The 23,016-nt window shown below is 43.4% G+C and overlaps 1 protein-coding gene across 2 annotated transcripts in view; it reads left to right on the top strand.

Moving 5' to 3' along the window:
- The window catches only part of LOC124621854 (fatty-acid amide hydrolase 2-A-like), a 170,292-nt gene that overhangs the window by 69,012 nt on the left and 78,264 nt on the right, over positions 1-23,016 (top strand). For both annotated transcript variants that reach the window (XM_047147316.1, XM_047147308.1), the window contains exon 3: positions 21,862-22,072. In XM_047147316.1, coding sequence (XP_047003272.1) covers positions 21,862-22,072 — 211 coding nt within the window. The remainder of the gene's footprint in view (positions 1-21,861; positions 22,073-23,016) is intronic.

Here is a 23,016-nt window from a genome sequence, read left to right as displayed (position 1 = left end):
AAAATGATTTAGATAAGATATCTGTATGGTGCGAAATGTGGCAATTGACCCTGAATAGCCGGCCGAGTGGCCGAGCGGTTCTAGGCGCTACAGTCTGGAACCGCGTGACCGCTACGGCGCAGGTTCGAATCCCGCCTCGGGCATGGATGTGTGTGATCTCCTTAGGTTAGTTAGGTTTAAGTAGTTCTAAGTTCTAGGGGACTGATGACATCAGAAGTTGAGTCCCATAGTGCTCAGAGCCATTTGACCCTGAATAAGGAAAAGTGTGACGTTATTCACATGAGTACTAAAAGAAATCAGCTAAATTTCGATTACGCGATAAGTCACACAAACCTGAAGGCTGTAAATTTAACTAAGTACTTAGGGATTACAATTACAAATAACTTAAATTGGAACGATCATATAGATAATATTGTGGGTAGAGCAAACCAAAGACTGCGATTCATTGGCAGAAATCTTAGAAGGTGCAACAGGTGTACTAAAGAGACTGCTTACACCACGCTTGTCCGCCCTATTCTGTAGTATTGCTGTGCGGTGTGGGATCCGCATCAGGTGGGACTGACGTTTGACATCGAGTAAGTACAAAGAAGGGCAGCTCTTTTTGGATTATCGCGAAATAGGGGAGATAATGTCACAGACATGATACGTGAATTGGAATGGCAGTCATTAAAACAAAGGCGTTTTTCGTTGCGACGCGATCTTCTCATGAAATTTCAACCACCAGTTTTCTCCTCCGATTGCGAAAACATTCCGTTGGCACCCACCTACATAGGGAGAAATGATCATCATGATAAAATAAGAGAAATGAGGGCTCGCACAGAAACATTTAAGTGGTCGTTTTTCCCGCGTGCCGTTCGAGAGTGGAACGGTAGAGATACAGCTTGAAGGTGGTTGATTGAACCCTCTGCCAGGCACTTTATTGTGAATACCAGAGTAATCCCGTAGACGTAGACGTACACGTAGACGTACACGTAGACGTAGACGCTTCTGCAGATGCAGCACGATGCATCAGACTCATTCGCCGAACAGTATGGTCTTCCCTCTCGTTAATACCACGTGTCTGTCTGGAGCTCGGGCCTCTTGCGAGCGCTCATTCTCGTGCCCACCGCTCCCATAAATCATCTGTGGTGACGCACATTCCTGCCGAGTCTTTCTGCAGTATCGCAGAAGGAACATCCAGCTTCTTGTAGCCGTATTACTCGCCTTCTTTAAAACATAGTGAGGTGGTGATAATGGCTCTTTGTCCCTTAAAGGCGTTCTTGACCAACGTCAGCTCTCCACGTCCAATCTCAAATGTAACGAATGCTCACGACCGTTACAGCCGGCGTTTAAAGCCAACCTATTTTGCAGCCTCATAGTGGCGCTACTAGTGGCATTCTAATGCGACTGGCATGAAATATTATGTTCGAGTATAATGACTTTTCTGGATACTAGATATCTGCTCTGTAGGAAACAGCATCGCTTTCGAAAAAGACGGTCGTGTGAAACCCAGCTCGCGCTATTCGTCCACGAGACTCAGAGGGCCATAGACACGAGTTCACAGGTAGATGCCGTGTTTCTTGACTTCCGCAAGGCGTTCGATACAGTTCCCCACAGTCGTTTAATGAACAAAGTAAGAGCATATGGACTATCAGACCAATTGTGTGATTGGATTGAAGAATTCCTAGATAACAGAACGGAGCATGTCATTCTCAATGGAGAGATGTCTTCCGAAGTAAGAGTGATTTCAGGTGTGCCGCAGGGGAGTGTCATAGGACCGTTGCTATTCACAATATACATAAATGACCTGGTGGATGACATCGGAAGTTCACTGAGGATTTTTGCAGATGATGCTGTGGTGTATCGAGAGGTTGTAACAATGGAGAATTATACTGAAATGTAGGAGGATCTGCAGCGAATTGACGCATGGTGCAGGGAATGGCAATTGAATCTCAATGTAGACAAGTGTAATGTGCTGCGAATACATAGAAAGATAGATCCCTTATCATTTAGCTACAAAATAGCAGGTCAGCAACTGGAAGCAGTTAATTCCATAAATTATCTGGGAGTACGGATTAGGAGTGATTTAAAATGGAATGATCATATAAAGTTGATCGTCAGTAAAGCAGATGCCAGACTGAGATTCATTGGAAGAAACCTAAGGAAATGCAATCCGAAAACATAGGAAGTAGGTTACATTACGCTTGTTCGCCCACTGCTTGAATACTGCTCAGCAGTGTGGGATCCGTACCAAAAAATGGCTCTCAGCACTGTGGGACTTAACATCTATGGTCATTAGTCCCCTAGAACTTAGAACCACTTAAACCTAACTAACCTAAGGACATCACACAACACCCAGTCATCACGAGGCAGAGAAAATCCCTGACCCCACCGGGAATCGAACCCGGGAACCCGGGCGTGGGAAGCGAGAACGCTACCGCACGACCGCGAGCTGCGGACAGTCCGAACCAGGTAGGGTTGATAGAAGAGATAGAGAAGATCCAACGGAGAGCAGCGCGCTTCGTTGCAGGATCATTTAGTAATCGCGAAAGCGTTACAGAGATGACAGATAAACTCCAGTGGAAGACTCTGCAAGAGAGACGCTCAGTAGCTAGGTACGGGCTTTTGTTGAAGTGTCGAGAACATACTTTCACCGAAGAGTCATGCAGTATATTGCTCCTTCCTACGTATATCTCGCGAAGAGACCATGAGGATAAAATCAGAGAGATTAGAGCCCACACAGAAGCATACCGACAATCCTTCTTTCCACGAACAATACGAGACTCGAATAGAAGGGAGAACCGAGAGGTACTCAAGGTTCCCTCCGCCACACACCGTCAGGTGGGTTGCGAGTATGTGATGTAGATGTAGATGTAGAAATATGAACACTGCTACCAACTTTCTTTTATGTCGCACAACTGCTTCTTTGTGTTGCGATTTATTCCGTCAGTATACTTCGCTCAAGCCTTTAACACAATCAACAATCGGACTTTCATTATGTGTAAAGCTGCAGGTAAGTCGGTGTCATGACAGTGGACTAAAGACGACGGCTAAAAAAAAAAAAGGTAGTTCTTCCCGATCCGGTCACGATGTTGTTTTTACGATTTCCGAACAAAAATAGTTCGTGGAAAAACACCCACAAGGGCACGAGAGTACAAAGTGCCGCTATACGCGAAGCAATTACTGACATGTAAAGTGGTAGTTGATGCGACATTCTGGCGCTAGAAAAACTGCCGAACGTCTGAGCTACCTCGACACGAATGTGGGCTCGCGTGCGCGGCGCGCGATGAGCGGCAGCGTTGGAGTGACAGCCATTACTGGAAAAGCTACCGGCTTCATAGTCGATGGGGATCAGCGCTACTGTGCGCAAAGCGCGGCCTTGTTATCCTATTATAACATGAAGAAAAGAAACCTGGTGCTACACGCCTACTCTGTGAAAGTCATCTCTTCCTTCTCTGCCAGCGTGTTCAGTGATCTAGGCGCTTCAGTCTGGAACCGCGCGACTGCTACGGTCGCAGGTTCGAATCCTGCCTCGGGCATGTCCTTAGGTTGGTTAGGTTTAAGTAGTTCTAAGTTCTAGGGGACTGATGACCTCAGATGTTAAGTCCCATAGTGCTCAGAGCCATTTGAACCATTTTCGTGTTCAGTGAGCTGAAGTCTGATTAAAATTACTTGATAGTTGACGCGATGGAGCTGTCTTTCTCCAGTCAGAGCTTTCAACGTCATGCGCGAATTGTCCGCCATTACGAAATTGCCACAACAAATTGTCAGGCTTTTTATCTGGCATTTTTTCTCGATGTGTTGAGTGCCCTATTATGAGTCTGGCCCTTTTGTTTCGCGTTTCATCAATCATGGTAACTGTGCAGTCCTAAAGCATCGACTGCATGCAGAGCAGCGCAGCGCAGCGCCACGAAACAGCATCAAGAAGGCGCTGACCCGTGCGCCAATGGAAAGAGCGGATCTCCAGTAGGACAGAGTTTAGGGCCTCCTATCAACGCTGACTTAACCAGCCGCCCATCGCCGGTCGGGCCAGTTCGGTCGCAGACTTCGAGAGTATCAATACTGAGTGATAGGTAGACGGTACTTAGCCTGCGTTCTGCGAGTAGTACTAGTAGTGTGTAAAAGAAATTGCACAGGAAGCACATCAAGCCATCTCATAACGAGAAGTTATGTTTCTGTCCTTTTTAGAAACAAAGCGTTCTATTAATCTGCAGGTGTTACGTACAGATAATTTTGGAATCCTGCAACTTCTCTTCTTCGTTGTTTGTGTCCCACACTAAACGACACAACAATAACTATTCAAAAGCAACGCACACAATACGATGGTAACGAAATACGCACGTTCACACAAAAACAGCCAAATTCTGCTGGATCCTTTCGCAAAGGACGTGATTCGGCGTCACATATTCAGTTACTATCTTCCTCTTATTTTCCCTCCTTAACATTGTTTTCTCGTTTGGAATCTGGCTGTATCGCCCAAAACCCGTAAGCGAGTACCAACCAGAACTGCTAATCAGTTGGTATCGCGTCAGCTTCTAGAGCCAGTAGGGAAACCGATGGAAGTGAAATTTTACAGTTTACTGTTAGTGCTGAAACGGAATTCTTTCTGTTTTTTGTTTGCACGTAGAGGTCTGCTTTAAACAGCTGCCAAGAACAAAGAGAGCGTGATTGATAGTTCTGCTGCAGGTTGGTGGCCGCCGTTTTCTCAGATACATTGTATATAACGAGGTTGTCGTTAGGATACGACACATGTGTAAATTTGGTGCTTCGGGACGTGCCTTCTGTCGCAGTTCAGGCACTGGTCACTGAAAATCAGCTGTGGGTAGAGTTTATCCCGTTCCCGCCATGCCGAAGTGCAGCCGCTTCCAACATTGCGCCCCATTATGTGAACAGCACTTCATTCAGCACTTGTGAAGTAGCTCGCCGTGCTCGCGTGCCGCTTTTAACCGAGCGGCAGCCGATGTGGCAACTCTCTAACGGTAAATGACAGGTATCGAATGACAAGTAATTTTAATGGAACTATAGTATCACTGACATGCACAAAGTTTGAATTACTTGCGTTTATGATCTTAAAAATAATTGGTTGTACAGAGTCGTGTGTAAAAGAGCAAGGCTGGTATTCATTTGTTGTTTTATTTCGAATTTTTGTATATGACCTTCTTACACGACATATAAGTGTTCAAGAAAGATTATAATCTACTGAAGCGCTTCAAGAGTACTTGACCCGAGCTATAGACTCGTACAAGATCTCGCCGCAGCGTGTTTAAGGCAACTTGCTAGTGAACGGCTGGAAAAACTATAAGAACTTTCATAAAGTTTATGAGGGTCTAACTACATAATATAAACTCTGACTACAAAGAAATTTTAGGGCAATGAAAGTGTTTTCAGGATGAAGATTTTGGTATAAGAATAATCAGAATAGCTATGATATAAACTTTGTTATATAAACATTTATGTCGGTCAGTAATTTAAAATTTTTCCTGCCAGTCCTATTTGAAGTCTATAGACTTATCAACTACTTTTCTTAGATGCTTAAAACTTTTTGCTCACATTTATGACATTGTTATCTAAATAGTAGACTACAATCAAACGATTTCAGTCAATAGTTTTTATACTATAAATACATAAATTAGACAATCAAAATTAAGGTAATTTTTTTATAATTAATAAGGGCATAGTTTTCCTCCTGGTGATAGTAAGCTGGTGTCTGTAGTCTACTTTTATCCAAATGGTAGCCTGAAATATCACAAAATATTTCAGACCTCTAGCTCAAATAGTTTTTTTTTTTGCATAAAATAAACGTAAGAAGATTTTATTCTTGGAAAATTCAGTTTAAAGCTGCATTTCATCTGTTACTCACCTCTGTTGTTCTTAAAACCCTCCAGTTGCATAATATTCTTAGTTTGTGTGTTGCTCATCTTCTCTCTTCCTTTTCTTGCTCCTCTTTGCTATTGTGGCCTCTTTAGTTGCCTCAAGAACCCATTTTTCGCCTTCGGTCACTCTCAAGGAATCAATTACCATGAAACCAGGAGTTAGTCCCAACAACTCCAAAACATCACATCTGCTAATTGCCCCATCATTAAAGCAAAGAACTGCATCTAATACACCTAATCTCATGGTACTGAAACCGACAAACACAGTTTTAGGCTGGCGTTCCCATATCACAGGGTTGAAACATTCATTAACATTTTGTGTCTTTCCATGTAAGCACCTTGACAATAGTTTAGTGCCACTTAGGTCCCTGTATATGGGCTTAATTGCTTCTAATACCTCAAATGGCAAGAAGTGATGGTGTGCATAAGTCCCACCATCTGCTATTGCTTTTTTGTATCCACACCATGTATCTGCACGACTGTCGCAGAGAGCATGCTGTGGATGGTCATCCGTAGAATCTTTATGGAAAAAGGTAGCCCATACTGATTTCTTCATGGCTTCAATATTGTCTCGATTCCTTCTTATGGCTAAACTATGATAGAGCTGCAGTTTGTCGACCTCTTCCTTAGTAAGACGACCCCGATCGATCACCAATTGGTTTGCCATCACTGAGCTTTTTCTCTTTCATACGCTTTATTAGCTTACGTAAACGTGTGCCCATACTCTTTTGGACATGACCAACACATTCAAACTTTTCAATTTTTACAGTTCTTCCATAAGGCATATTTTCCAACATATTTGCAAACCCTTTGGAGTCTCTGTCTCCAAGGTACTTCACATGCGGACATATTGTTTGTTTTTATAGATGTTCCCTATGTCCGAATCGATTCATTTGACTACCATTTTGTTCACAAAACTCTAAATATTAAGACGAAAAACAAATTCGAATTTTTGAAGCAGATTCACTAGCAAGTGACCTTAAATGATAAATGTAAACACGACGTACCTCTACTAGCATAACAGTGCCAAAGTCTTGATTTCACATTGGCTTATCATTAATTACTTATGAAATTTACGAAGGTTTATAAACTTCCGTGAAAATATTTACGAAAACTGCATTATGCCCACTTGCTCAGAAAGTTCCTTACGATTGCAAAACGACACAGAGGGGACAAAAGTCATGGGATTCCTCCTAATATCGTGTCGCACGTCCTTTTCCCCAGTGTAGTGCAGCGACTCAACGTGGCATGAACTGCACTAGTCGTTGCAAATCCGCTGTAGAAATATTGAGCCATCCTGCCTCTATAGCCGTCCAAATTTCGAAAGTGTTGCCAGTGCAGGATTTTTTGTACAAACTAACCTCTCGATTACGTCGCATGTCGGGCGATTTGGGTGGCCAAATCATTCACCCGAATCATCCAGAATGTACTTGAAATCAGTCGCCCGAACAATTGTGACCTGGTGACATGGTGCGTTGTCACCGTCGTTGTTTGGGAACATGAAATCCACGAATCTCTGCAAATCTTCTCCAAATAGGCGAGCGTAATCATTCCCAGTTAATGTTCGGTTCACTTGGACCAGAGGACCCAGTCCATTCTACATAAATACAGGCCTCACCATTATGGGGCTACCGCCAGCTTACATAGTGCTTGTTCACAAATTGGGTGCATGTCTTCGTGGGGTCTGCGCGACACTCGAACTCTACCATTAGCTCTCACTAGATGATATCGGGTCTCATTTGACCAGCCCACGGTTTTCCAGTCGCCCAGTTCCAATCGATACGGTCACGAGCCTAGGAGAGGTGCTGCAGGCTATGCCGTGCAGTTAGCAAAGCCACTCACCTCTGCTGCCACAGCCCATTAACGCTTAATTTCGGCGCACTATCCTAAGATACGTTCGTGATTCCTCCGACATTGATTTATGCAGTTTTTTCACGCAATGTTGCTTGTCTGTTAGTATTGACAACTCTTCGCAAACGCTGCTGCTTTCGGTCGTTAAGTGAAGGCCGTCGACCACTGCGTCATCCGTGGTGAGAGGTGATAACTGAAATTTGATATTCTCGGCACATTCTTGACACCGTGGATCTTGGAATTTCGAATTCGCTAACGCTTCCCCAAAGGGAATGTCCGATATGTCGAACTCCAACTACCATTCTGCGTTCCAAGTCTATTAATTTCCGTCGTGCGGCTGTAATCACGTCGGAAACCTTTTCACATGAGTCACCTGAGTACTCCGCTAATGCACTGCTCTTTTATACATTGTGTACGCGAAACTATCACCATCTGTATATGCATATCGATATCCCATAAGCTTAGTCACCTCTGTGTAGTTAGACGTTACTAACTCAAAATGGTCGAGCTCACATTCGTCGCACGTCCAATATCTTGTAATACCAGCTGCTTTGTTCCTGAAGAATGACTTACCACCTCCACTGGTAACCTTTCTGGGCTGTAGCGCCACCACACCAACCACTATAACAACATTAACGCATCGAGGGCTCTAATGGAGACACTCTGACTATGATACATTACATAATTTCTCCTACCTGCCAACTCTGAAAATCAGTAATATAATGAAGGACTATTTTTTCCTTTCCATTTTTGCCTTCCATTGGATTGTTCCATAGGGACGGGAAAAACCGACCGTTAAAACAGATAGAGGTATTATAGTTATGAATAACAAGTATTTTTCGGAATTTATTTGCTCTCGGTTATAACAGATGCTTTTTTTATTTTTTACTAATAAACTAGTAAAAAAACCATAATATGGACAGTCATAGCAGTAGTGTTGAAATTTTTCGTTTTTAAATAAACAATATTTAAAAAAGGAGTAATTTTTGTTTGTAAAATATACGAATATGAAAATGGGAAAAGCCATCAGTACAACTTTAAAAACAATGCCGACAGAAACGAGAAACGAACATTGCTGAGACAGTGATGTCCCTGTTACTGTATGCCGTGGTTTAAGTGAGTGTAACGTGCAAAACTTGTCCCCCCTGGTCTGTACGGTAGTTTGGCTCTGAGCACTATGGGACTTAACTTCTGAGGTCATCAGTCCCCTAGAACTGAGAACTACTTAAACCTAACTAAACTAAGGACATCACACACATCCATGCCCGAGGCAGGATTCGAACCTGCGACCGTAGCGGTAGCGCGGTTCCGAACTGTAGCGCCTAGAACCGCACGGCCACTCCGGCCGGCCTGTACGGTAGTTTCTCGCTGTTGTTCCGGACATCCGTTGTATTGCAGAATTGCACCAATCCAAGTCGGGAAATATTTTTTTACGATAGGAAGTAGCAACGAAGTACCATGTTTCATTTGCTTTAAAAGATTAAAGATCTGTCTGCAATTTCCACGAAATAATAATAAGGAGGGAAACTGTGGTAACAGTAATAAATTAAAAACTTATAATAGTTCAGTCACAGTGTAGAATAAATGCAGAAATAGCTGATCCGCTGTCTGTGTGTACATAATGTGCCCCTATCTGCTTGTAGCCCTTGAAAACGGACAAATTAACACGTAAAACAGAGCTCTACATTCTCAGTTTTCAAGCCCCAAACAATGGTATGATCCCTTAATTACAATATGTATTTTTGAGCAGAATTTCATAAAATTAGAATTAATAGGAGAATACTGGCGATTTTTTTAGTATTCTACCACTTATCACTTTTCGAGGAAAGCAACTAATCGTGGACGGACTACATTTTCTTTCATATGCCTATTTAATTTAATATTTTGATTCTATGTATCTTGAAACTGAAAGAGTGTAAATGTTTCAATCTTTGTTTGATTTCTACGTTCGTTACAGGAAGTAATAGGAAAAAAACCAATAATTTTGAGCGATTTTAGCACTCAGGTTAAGCTAGACTGAAAAAAAAACCAACGTAATAGAAAACCGGTTGTTTCAGCGATAACCGCCATCTCTACTGAGTTGCTCCACCATGCTGTAGCTGAGGGCTGTTCGGCGCTGCAAACTAAACTGCATTTTTACTTTTGGTCACTGTTAGTATTCTTACCCCAGCCCTCCCGACTTCTAGGCACCACAGATTTTTTGTCATGTTCACTTGCATTTTTTGTGGTCATCTACACCTTCCTGCGTGTAAATGGCTGCTCTTGTTCGCCGCGGCTACCATGAATTCGGATCATTAAGTTCAAGTAAAATTCAAATATCTAGTGATTCCTAGCTTGGGTCATGATGCAGTTTTCACCAATCTGACTTCAATAAAATTTTACATCTCTCTACGTATGTTTCCACCTGATTCCTTATTTTAAACTAAAATTTATTAACTTTGAGAAAAGTGTGTGCCACGTCTCACGGTGCAATCATCATCGACTTGTGGTTCATTTGGCATCGTTCACTCAGGTTGCTTCGATTCTTAAGCCTTCTTCGCCTCCTTCAGGCAGCTGGCGGAAGTCAAGACTACTGGCCTCGCTAAAGGAGTGCAAACAGAGCTTACAATTTGCATATCGTACACAGAGTTGATAGGGGTCCTTTTGTTTCGAGCCGAATGGAGGGTCTCAGCCAGAGACTTCGTCGAATCTGTGACGGTCTATGGTGCAGATTTCTGGACTGCGTTATGATGTGGAGAACTAAAGGATTGCCCAAATGCTAACCAGTCAATGGTGGGAGAGAGCGTATCTGATCGCGCCAAAATTAGAGGCACTTCGAATATCAGTAAACGGTCGAAAAATTCGGAAAGAAGTATTTGAATTTACTACCATCGAGGAAAGCTGACTTGCTGAAAATTATACTCGCATCCAAGGGTCGGATGAAACTGGAAGCCATGGGGACCCAAGTGACTGGCTGTGGTGAACTCAATTATGGACTCATGTTGGGAAGGAGATGGGTTCAAATCCCCGTCTGGCTGTCCAAGTTTACGTTATTCCGTGCTTTTTCCTCAGGGAAGAAATATTTACGTCTCTACGGAGCAAAAATTTAGAAGTAAAAATTTAGAAGTGTAGAACAGAATTTTTGTCGCTAATATACATTGCCTCTAAATTCAGAAAATTTTGGTGTTGTTTAACGGTAATCTTCTTGCAGCTCTTGAGTACCATTACACAGCTAGTACAGACAGATTCCGTTCAAATGTATCATAATTTTTGTACTGTCGATTCACTGATATCTTAACAGTTTATATTCGATACCTCCAATAAACTTGGCTGAATTGAAGAGATACACTGAAGAGCGAAAGAAACTGGTACATCTGTCTAATATTGTGTAGTGCCCCCGCGAGCACGCAGAAGTGCCCCGACATGACGTGGACTCAACTAAAATCTGAAGCAGTGATGGAGGGAACTGACACCTTGAATCCCACAGGTCTGTCATAAATCGGTAAGAGTACGAGAGAGTCGAGGTCTCTTCTGAACAGCACGTTGCAAGGCATCCCAGATATACTCAATAATGTTCACGTCTAGGGAGTTTGGTGGCCAGTGGAAGTGTTTAAACTCAGAAGACTGTTCCTGGAGCCACTCTGTAGCAATTCTGGACGTGTGGGTGTCGCATTCAAAATGGTTCAAATGGCTCTGAGCACTATGGGACTTAACGTCTGAGGTCATCAGTCCCCTAGAACTTAGAACTACTTAAACCTAATTAACCTAAGGACATCACACACATCCATACCCGAGGCAGGATTCGAACCTGCGACCGTAGCGGTCTCGCGGTTCCAAACTGTAGCGCCTAGAACCGCTTGGCCACCCAGTCCGGCGGTGTCGCATTGTCCTGCTGGAATTGCTCAAGTTCGTTGGAAAGCACAGTGGATATGAATGGATGCAGGTGATCAGACAGGACGCTTACGTACGTGTCACCTGTCAAAGTCGTATCTAGACAAATCAGGTGTCCCATATCACTCCAACTTCACACGCCTCATACTATTTCAGAGCCTCCACCAGCTTGAACAGCTGACATGCAGGATCCATGGATTCATGAGGTTGTCTCCATACCCGTACACGTCCATCCGCTCGATAGAATTTCAAACGAGACTCGTCCGGCCAAGCAACATGTTTGCAGTCATCAACAGTCCAACGTCGGTGTTGACGGGCCGAGGCGAGGCGTAAAGCTTTATGTTGTGCAGTCATCAAAGGTACACGAGTGTGCCTTCGGCTCCAAAAGCCCATATCGATGATGCTTTGTTGAATGGTTCGCACGTTGACACTTGTTCATGGCCCGGCACAGAAATCCGCAGCAATTTGCGGAAGATTTGTACCTCTGTCACGTTGAACGATTGTCTTTAGTCGTCGTTGGTCTCGTTCTTTCAGGATCTTTTTCAGGCCGTAGCGATGTCGGAGACTCGGTACAGTCATGAAATGCTCGTACGGGAAAATCCCCACTTCATCGCTGCCTCGTAGATGCTGTGTCCCATCGCCGGTGCGCCGACTACAACAGCGCGTTCAAACTCACTTAAATCTTGATAACCTGCCATTGTAGCAGCAGTAGCCGATCTAATGACTGCGCCAGATACTTGTTGTATTATACACGCGTTTCCGACCGCAGTGCCGTATTCTGCCTGTTTACATATCTCTGTATTTGAATACGAAACTGTACCAGTTTCTTTGGCGCTTCAGTGCAAATGCAAAGGTATTTCCTTACTTGTGACAGGTGTTACAGCTGAAATACCGCTATTTCTGTGTTTTAAGAAAGACGTAGTCACCGAAATTTTTCAAGTTTTTAGAGCAATTTAACATATTGTCAAATATCTGTTGTAATAAATTATGTTCTGGCGGGATTGCGAAGTGGCTTATTAATGTGCTAAAATGAAAATGTCCCAAAAAATACGAATTTGGAGTTATGAGATGCTGTAAATTAGCGATTTAGCGCACTATAAAATATTTTTAAGGACGAAATCCATCTGTTTATTTGTTTCTGGTACAATCTTTTCAATCTTCGTGCGTCTTTAGGGATTTGGAATATTACTCATACGTAATTATTCTCCAAGTCATAGTTACCAGTTGTTCAGTTTCCTTGTACGAGTAATTTAAGACAAGAATAATGACTTGGTGAGCTGCATAATCCAGAGGACTCAGGCTTAGATATAGAAATATTTACACGTGAACATTGTTCGACATGTGTATACAATCAGCGGATTGACTGGCAGTGCACACCAACGCTGTCGTCTGCACTTCCCTCACAAATATATCTGAATGCAGTCACATAAATTAGCCTTCCAATATCAGCACTGTGATATTTTGTGTCTCGATATCTTTCAATATACAGGGTGATTCAAAAAGAATACCACAACTTTAAAAATGTGTATTTAATGGAAGAAACATAATATAACCTTCTGTTATACATCATTACAAAGAGTATTTAAAAAGGTTTTTTTTCACTCAAAAACAAGTTCAGAGATGTTCAATATGGCCCCCTCCAGACACTCGAGCAATTTCAACCCGATACTCCAACTCGTTCCACACTCTCTGTAGCATATCAGGCGTAACAGTTTGGATAGCTGCTGGTATTTCTCGTTTCAAATCATCAGTGGTGGTTGGGAGAGGTGGCCGAAACACCATATCCTTAACATACCCCCATAAGAAAAAATCGCAGGGGGTAAGATCAGGGCTTCTTGGAGGCCAGTGATGAAGTGCTCTGTCACGGGCTGCCTGGCGGCCGATCCATCGCCTCGGGTAGTTGACGTTCAGGTAGTTACGGACAGATAAGTGCCAATGTGGTGGCGCTCCATCCTGCTGAAATATGAATTGTTGTGCTTCTTGTTCGAGCTGAGGGAACAGCCAATTCTCTAACATCTCCAGATACTGTAGTCCAGTTACAGTAGCACCTTCGAAGAAAAAGGGACCAAAAACTTTATTGGCTGAAATGGCACAGAAAACATTCACCTTAGGCGAGTCACATTCATAATGAGTTGTTTCCCGCGGATTCTCAGTGCCCCATATACAGACATTGTGACGGTTGACTTTCCCGTTAGTGTGGAAAGTTGCTTCATCACTAAACACAATCTTTGAAACGAAAGATTCAGCTGTTTCCATTTGAGCAAGGATAAAATCACAGAAATCGATTCTTTTAATCTTATCAGCTGCAGACAGTGCTTGAACCAATTTCAGACGATAAGGTTTCATAACTAACCTTTTTCGTAGGACTCTCCATACAGTTGATTGTGGAATTTGCAGCTCTCTGCTAGCTCTGCGAGTCGATTTTCTTGGGCTGCGAACAAATGCTTGCTGGATGCGTGCTACATTTTCATCACTCGTTCTCGGCCGTCCAGAACTTTTCCCTTTGCACAAACACCCATTCTCTGTAAACTGTTTATACCAACGTTTAATACACCACCTATCAGGAAGTTTAACACCATACTTCGTTCGAAATGCACGCTGAACAACTGTCGTCGACTCACTTCTGCCGTACTCAATAACACAAAAAGATTTCTGTTGAGTGGTCGCCATCTTAGCATCAACTGACGCTGACGCCTAGTCAACAGCGCTCAAGCGAACAAATGTACAACTAAATGAAACTTTATAGCTCCCTTAATTCGCCGACAGATAGTGCTTAGCTCTGCCTTTTGTCGTTGCAGAGTTTTAAATTCCTAAAGTTGTGGTATTCTTTTTGAATCACCCTGTATAAAACGTCTGTTATTGGTACTGTAGGGAACCAGCCTACTCACGCCATATAGAATTCATATACTTTCCGTTGTGTGCCAGCTTAGTCCGCTCTAACTGGCTATGACGTCACGAATGTTGCGCAATACTTTAAAAATAAAGTAAATAATCTGAAAAGATGGCAGCATGTCAGGAGTGATGCTAAAATAATAATGTGTTATGTTTCAGTTTAGTAACTTTAACAATTTTCGAAATTTGGACGTTTTACGTAAAAATCATCGGCGCAACAGGAAGGAGCTAGAAACTTCAAAATTTGTATTCGGATTCCTTTTTCATTGTAATTTAATGGAAACAGCATGCTAGATCTCACAAAGTAATATTTTGGTTGAAATTCATGATTTTCTGTTTTTGTGTATAAAAGTTAGGAAGCAATATAGATTAAGTAAGTGATTAGATGAAGCTAGGATGTTTACATTTTGGTAGAATGGAGATACGTTATAATAACAAAGGTGTGAGAAGTTTCAAAAAGGTAGCTATAAAACTATAGCTGTAGTATCTCTCCAAGGCAAGTTCAGAACTCATCTATTGCATGCAGTGCAACTAAAATAATTCTGTCGCAAAAAGTATTTAACCTAGCTACATTAGAATTTTATTATAGATACTTACCTGTGTGGTGACTGCACAATTAAATCGAGAGCTTTATTGGCCTTCAGCAAATGAAGCAATCAATTATTTAATAATTCGAAGTGGTGTTTTGCTAGCCCAGCGGCTAGTCAGTAAGGCAAATGTCGGCTGCGCCTTCGCCAGTCCGCACCGCGGCTAAATAAATAAGAGCGTGCGAGCTAGAGTAAGGCTCCAGTTCTCTTCTAGATTCGTATCAAATGGTTCAAATGGCTCTGAGCACTATGGGACTTAACATCTGATGACATCAGTCCCCTAGAATTGAGAACTACTTATACCTAACTAACCTAAGGACATCACACATCCATGCCCGAGGCAGGATTCGAACCTGCAACCGTAGCGGTCGCTTGGTTCCAGACTGAAGCGCCTAGAACCGCTCGGCCTCACCGGCCGGCAGATTCGTATCAGTGCACACTCCGTGTCGGAAGCTGCATCGCGTTTGTGCAGTTGCCACGAACAGCTTTGGATGCCGTATTGCGTAACTCGATATGCACTTAACAATGAGTTCGCATTAGGATAAAGTGTTAATTATGGAACGACTCCAGTGATTTAGTCTCAGTTTGCGTATGTCGTATTTTGACTTTCTACCATTACTAGCGTGACGTTTAATGAGCATTAACATCAAATGTTGGCGAGCATTCACTTTAACATTTACATCGATAACGATTATTGAACAGTTTCGTTATTTAAGGATAATAGGGTCCGCACAATAGACTCTGAACAGCTCTGAAAGTACAATAACTGATATGGGTAATCATTTGTCTGGAATTTTACTCTTTATAGTTTTCAGACTATAGTGAAATTTGCTGTAGTAAACTGCATTAACCGGCCGAGGTGGCCGTGCGGTTCTAGGCGCTCCAGTCCGGAGCCGCGCTGCTGCTACCGTCGCAGGTTCGAATCCTGCCTCGGGCATGGGTGTGTGTGATGTCCTTAGGTTAGTTAGGTTTAAGTAGTTCTAATTTCTTGGGGACTGATGATCACAGCAGTTGAGTCCCTTAGTGCTCAGAGCCATTTTTGAAAATGCATTTTCTATGAATCCCAGGCATCATCCTATATACTCAGAGTAATGAACTTCAGTAATCAATAATCATTAACTTTTATTCTCCATCAGAGTTGGCACAGTGAACTTTAATTGCAGGCATCACGCTTTTGCTAATTACTTTCTGGTTGCCAACATTGTAATTAGAGAGCCTGTGTTGAGAACGGCAACAAATATAAATATAATTCAAAATTTTCCACCCGCCACCCCACAGTACGATAACAATAATTCGAACATTATGTTACTTATCTATGAAAAGTAACTTTTCCTCCTTTGGCGTACTTGAATTTTCATCTGCAACAGCAACATTTATCAACTGTTGCTGTTACTAATAAAGAAATGTCTAAAAGCAGAGCAACTATGTGTGATATTAGAGTTTTTGTTTCAGCACAAAGTATAAACAAAATGCATTATAAGACAACCAGACAAAAAGTTTTTCATCCCAGTGCGCAAGCATAGATGAACTCGTTAAGCTTTTACAGGTGGCGCAGCGATCGGGTCACGTGCTCAACCGCGCACGCACTGCCTCTAAGCGAGCCTAAGACAGTAGTGGTCAGTGAGGAATTCATGTTTCAAGTGGTCATTGTACGTAAAACATGAATAAATGTAAGTACATGACAGAGTGTCAAAAAGGGGCAACCGTGTTTGGCCGTGCCCATGTCCATACGTTGTGAGAAGTTGCTGGATTTGTTGGTGTTTCGCGGCTGACTCTTCAGCGTGTGTAAAAGCAGGGGTGTAACACACGTAGTCACGAAACACGACGTCAGAATTGTGGTCGGACAAAGATCCTGACTGAGAGTTATCAGAGACGCGTTTCGCGGCTTGTGAATCAAAATCGCCTCCAAACCCGAGAGAAACTGCTGCAGGCAGTGAATGAAATGCCATCCCCACTTCGACAGAAACTGCATGCAATGAATGTTTGGAGTCTGTCACAGCACAAGAGGCCATTGCTCACATAGCACATAAAGACGACAACAGCGAAGTTCATCGGACTGGAAGAATTGTAACTTGTTTTTTGCACACTTCCCCATTCTATATGCAAAATCAGCTGACCTGAACCCCACAGAATATCTGTGGGACATGTTGGAACAGCGGGTAAAACACCGACATCACCATCCACGCAATCTGGTGGAATTGCGATATCAAATCCTTAGTGAGTGGCTTAACCTGGATGCGATGTACCTACACAACCTTCTGGACTCACTTCCTAACCGAATCTAGGTGGTTATCAAGTCCAGGGCCCGAATTATACAGTAATAAACGATTCTTGTAATTATTTCTCTAAGGGTGATTTGTCCGATGATCTTACAAACTCGTTGTAAGAGTGCCATTTTAACAAAGGGTGTGTCATATCGTGACAAGAGCGTAAAGCCACTTTAAGAGCAGATCTGGTCTCAATTTTGAGTGACGATGGGATGAAGACGGCACGTATTCTAATTTTTGTGTTGTGTCGGCCTTTTATCTAAAATGAAAGGCGAGTATTAATTTACTGCCTGAAGAGAATGGTTGTCTCGTAACTGATAAGCCTACCACCATTTCTATACTCGCTGTTTCGCGGCTTTTCTGATCTTTGTGTGGTAGTCATATTTTAAAATTGTGTCTAAGACAGACACTGTGTTGACAGTTTTTAATTTTTGTTCAATTGCGGATGACTGCGTATGGTAATATGAGAAAAAGTGGGGTAGAGCAAATGTGATCTTATCTACGAGGCGTGTTTTTTTAAGTAAAAAAAGACGTGCTAAGATATCTCAATAATTTTATTTTTACATGAAAGCCTATACCTTAATCTACGCACTGACGCCATTACAGTCTGATTCTTCCTTGTTTACGTTGTGTACTGAGTGTTTAAGATGCCTCCGATAATCGTTGAGTCCCGCCGACTGTGAAGTACGGCCTGTTATAAGATTTAGTGCTAAAGGCCTAAAAGCGATCGATATTCATCCTGAGATCTGTGCAGTTTACGGAGAAAACATTATGAGTGATAGAATGGTAAGAAAGTGGGTGAGAGCATTTAAAGATGGTCGCACAAATGTGCATGATGAACAAAGGAGTGGGCGTCCTTCGGTCATTAATGAAAGTTTGGTGCAGGAAGTGGACAATAAGGTGAGCGAAAACAGATGCTTTACGATTTCCTCTTTGCGGGATGACTTTCCTAATGTTTCTCGTAGTGTTTTATATGGCATTGTGACCGAGCACTAGAATTACCGAAAATTGTGCGCACGTTGGGTACCGAAAATGTTGACGGATGTGCACAAAACCAAACGTTTAGATAGTGCATTGACTTTCCTTGAGCGGTACCACAACGACAGTGATGATTTCTTAAGCCAAATTGTTACGGGCGATGAAATATGGGTGGCCTACGTCACACCAGAATCAAAGCAACATTCCATGGAAGTTGATCAAGGGCATCGTTTTGCTGCAAGACAATGGCTGTCCGCATGTGGCGAATCAGACCAAAGATCTCATCACATCTTTTCAATGGGAAACTCTAGATCACCCTCCGTACAGCCCCGATCTTGCGCCCAGGGACTACTACCATCTGTTCCTGCACTTGAAGAAACACCTGGGCGGTCAGGGTCTTCAAGACGATGACGAAGTCAAAACAGTGGTGATGCAGTGGTTAACAAGTCAGGCCGTGGACTTCTATTATGAGGGCATTCAAAAACTGGTACAACGTTATGACAAGTGCCTCAATATTGACGAAAATTATGTAGAAAAGTAAATTAAGGTACAGGCTTTCATGTAAAAATAAAATTATGAGATATCTTAGCACGCCTTTTTTTTAAAATTTCAAAACGGTACTTACTTAAAAAACACGCCTCGTATTTTTCCGTGTGTCTGCATTTTAACCATGTTCATCTCAAAGGTATAAGGTTGTAAACAACTACCAAGATTTCTAATTTTCGTTAGTTTCTGAATAAACGTAGTCCGCAGTGAGTTTTTAGAGTGACCCAATCTTATTCGCTCATGGTTACATTTAATATAATGCAAATTCCTCATGTTTGAGCAATTTGTGTAATCTGTAACAGCTCTGAACATTACTCAAGGACACAAAAACTAATCTCTGAATACCAAACAGACTTTTATATGAGCAACTGCTGAGAGTCGATTTGTAGCGAGTGCTTGCAGCTCTGCTGTATTTGCAATGCTGTGCGATTACTTACTAGAATATGCTGAAAATCATGCAAAAGGATGTAAATCAAATATATTTTAAATACACGCTGTAATGTTCGTGAGCGTTAGTTACCTTTGAGATTCGACATGGTCATCTAATGTTTGTTAAGAATGCCTTTAAGGCGACAAAGACGCCATTATCAGCACCTCACTGAATTTGCACGAGAACGTGTAATAGGACTACAGAAGCTTGATGCTCCTTCTGTGATATTGCGATGAATTGGAAGGAATATAGCCACTGGGAGCGGTGGTCACGAGAATATACGATCGCAAGAAGACGAGACTCCGGATGGCCACATAGCATTACCGCGAGGGAAGACCATCGTGTACGGCGTATGGCTCTGTCGCATCATACTGTATCTGCATCAGCAATTTGAGCAGCAGTTGGCACTACAGTGACACAACGAACCACTACAAATCTATTACTTCAAGGACAACTCCGAACCAGACGCCCTGTAATTTGCGTTCCACACCACTTCAAACTTCACTGGTGTCAAACGAGAGCACATTGGTGGCAGGGTGGAAGTCTGTTGAGTTTTCTGATGAAAGTAGATTCTACCTCGGTGTCAATGACGGCCATGTGTTGGTTAGGAGGACGCGAGTTGAGGGCTTGCACCCAACCTGTCTGCTTGCTAGTCACACTGGATCCACACCTGTAGTTGTGGTCTGGGATGCGATTTTGTATGATAGCAGGAGCACTCTTATGGTCATCCCACGCACCCTGACTGCAAAACTGAACGTCAGTCTGGTGATTCGACCTGTTGTGCTGCCATTTGCGAACAGCATTCTAGGGGGTGTTTTCCAGCAGGATAACGCTCGCCCACATGCTCTACACTGTGTCGACATGTTGCCTTGGCCTGAACGATCACCAGATCTGTCTCCAGTCGAGCACACATGGGAATCATCAGACGAAAACTCCTACGTCATCCACAAGCAGCATTTCGTACTTACAGTGATTTATCAAGCACTTAGATTAACGTCTGATCTTGCGATGTTTATCACTAAAATATATCTCCATCTACATCCATACTCCGCAAGCCACCTGACGTACCTTGAGTACCTCTATCGGTTCTCCCTTCTATTCTAGTCTCGTATTGTTCGTGGAAAGAAGGATTGTCGGTATGCTTCTGTGTGGGCTCTAATCTCTCTGATTTTATCCTCATGGTGTCTTCGCGAGATATACGTAGGAGGGAGCAATATATTGCTTGACTCCTCGTTGAAGGTATGTTCTCGAAACTTCAACAAAAGCCCGTACCGAGCTACTGAGCGTCTCTCCCGCAGAGTCTTCCACTGGAGTTTACCTATCATCTCGGTAACGCTTTCGCGATTACTAAATGATCCTGTAACGAAGCGCGCTGCTCTCCGTTGCATCTTGTCTATCTCTTCTATCAACCCTATCTGGTACGAATCCCACACTGCTGAGCAGTGTTCAAGTAGTGGGCGAACAAGCGTACTGTAACCTACTTCCTTTGTTTTCGGATTGCATTTCCTTAGGATTCTTCCAATGAATCTCAGTCAGGCATCTGCTTTACCGACTATCAACTTTATATGATCATTCGATTTTAAATCACTCCTAATGCGTACTCCCAGATAATTTATGGAATTAACTGCTTCTAGTTGCTGACCTACTATATTGTAGCTAAATGATAAGGGATCTTTCTTTCTATGTATTCGCAGCACATTACACTTATCAACATTGAGATTCAATTGCCATTCCCTGCACCATGCGTCAATTCGCTGCAGATCCTCCTGCATTTCAGTACAATTTTCCATTGTTAAAACCTCTCGATACATCACAGCATCATCCGCAAAAAGCCTCAGTGAACTTCCGATGTCATCCACAAGGTCATTTATGTATATTGTGAATAGCAACGGTCCTACGACACTCCCCTGCGGCACACCTGAAATCACTCTTACTTCGGAAGACATCTCTCCATTGAGAATGACATGCTCCGTTCTGTTATCTAGGAATTCTTCAATCGAATCACACAATTGGTCTGATAGTCCATATGCCCTTACTTTGTTCATTAAACGACTGTGGGGAACTGTATCGAACGCCTTGCGGAAGTCAAGAAACACGGCATCTACCTGTGAACCCGTGTCTATGGCCCTCTGAGTCTCGTGGACGAAAAGCGCGAGCTGGGTTTCACACGACCGTCTTTTTCGAAACCCATGCTGATTCCTACAGAGTAGATTTCTTGTCATTATACTCGAACATAATACGTGTTCCAAAATTCTACAACTGATCGACGTTAGAAATATAGGTCTATAGTTCTGCACATCTGTTCGACGTCCCTTCTTGAAAACGGGGATGACCTGTGCCCTTTTCCAATCCTTTGGAACGCTACGCTCTTCTAGAGACCTACGGTACACCGCTGCAAGAAGGGGGGCAAGTTCCTTCGCGTACTCTGTGTAAAATGGAACTGGTATCCCATATATAAAACTTTAACGTCGTGTTTGTAGGTGACAATGTTGCCTATCATAGGCTGGCGTAACAGCAAGGAGTGGCTCTTGTTATGAATGACTTTTACGTTAGCCACCTTGTGCACAGAAAGTGTTTTCGGTGCGCAGGTGTCGAGTGAGAGCGTGGTGCGGGCGTACGGCGAGCGCGTCAGCGTGGTGCAGCCCATGCTGAACGCCGTGGTGGAGCACAGGCTGGAGGAGGCGCTGGAGGAGGCGCGCCACGTGGACCAGCTGGTGGCCCGCGGCAACGCCCCGCCGGCACACGAGCAGCCGCTGCTCGGCGTGCCCTTCACCGTCAAGGGCAGCCTCGCCGTCAAGGGTAAGGCCACGAACCGCACTCACACCCAGCCAGAACCGTCCCAAGGGCGACTGCCGGCAAACAGGATTATCGGATGGCGGGCAGCGGGGACAGCAGGCACGCCTGCCGTTCTTGGCAAACTGTGAGAGGGCTGCGGCAAGTTAGCCGGGAGGGGTGGCCGAGCGGTTCTAGGCGCTACACTCTGGAACTGAGCGACCGCTACGGTCGCAGGCTAGATTTCTACCTCGGGCATGGACGTGTGTGATGTCCGTAGGTTAGTTAGGTTCTAAGTTCTAGGGGACTGCTGACCTCAGAAGTTAAGTCCCATAGTGCTCAGAGTCACTTGAACCATTTTTGCGGCAAGTTGTTTGTTGGCGAAATGCCTGTTTGAAGTGCAACTGTTTGGCATATTTTTTTGTCTTTAGTCCTTTGACTGGTTTGATGCGGCCCTCCACTAATTCCTCTCCAGTGCTAACCTCTGCCGGCCGGAGTGGCCGAGCGGTTCTAGCCGCTACAGTCTGGAACCGCGCGACCGCTACGCTCGCAGGTTCGAATCCTGCCTCGGGCATGGATGTGTGTGATGTCCTTAGATTTGTTACTAAGTTCTAGGGGACTGATGACCTCAGATGTTAAGTCCCATAGTGCTCAGAGCCGTTTGAACCATAGCTAACCTCTTCATTTGAGAGTAACGCCTGCAACCTACGTCCTCAAGTATTTGCTGGATGTATTCCAGTCTCTGTCTTCCCCAACAGTTATTTCCTTCTACACCTCCCTGTAGTACCATGGGAGTCATTCCCTCATGTCTTAACAGATATCCTATCATAGTGTCCCTTATCCTTTCCTCTCCGATTCTGTGCAAAACCTCGTCATTCATTATCAGTCCGCCTAATTTTCTGTATTCGTCTGTGGCACCACGTCTCAAATGCTTCGATTCTCTTCTCTTCCGGTTTTCCCACAGTCCATGT

The sequence above is a fragment of the Schistocerca americana genome, chromosome 1 (genome assembly GCF_021461395.2).
Source record: "Schistocerca americana isolate TAMUIC-IGC-003095 chromosome 1, iqSchAmer2.1, whole genome shotgun sequence".
NCBI lineage: Eukaryota > Metazoa > Arthropoda > Insecta > Orthoptera > Acrididae > Schistocerca > Schistocerca americana.
The sequence above is the reverse complement of the archived record's forward strand: the minus strand, read 5'-3'. Positions and strand labels throughout refer to the sequence as shown.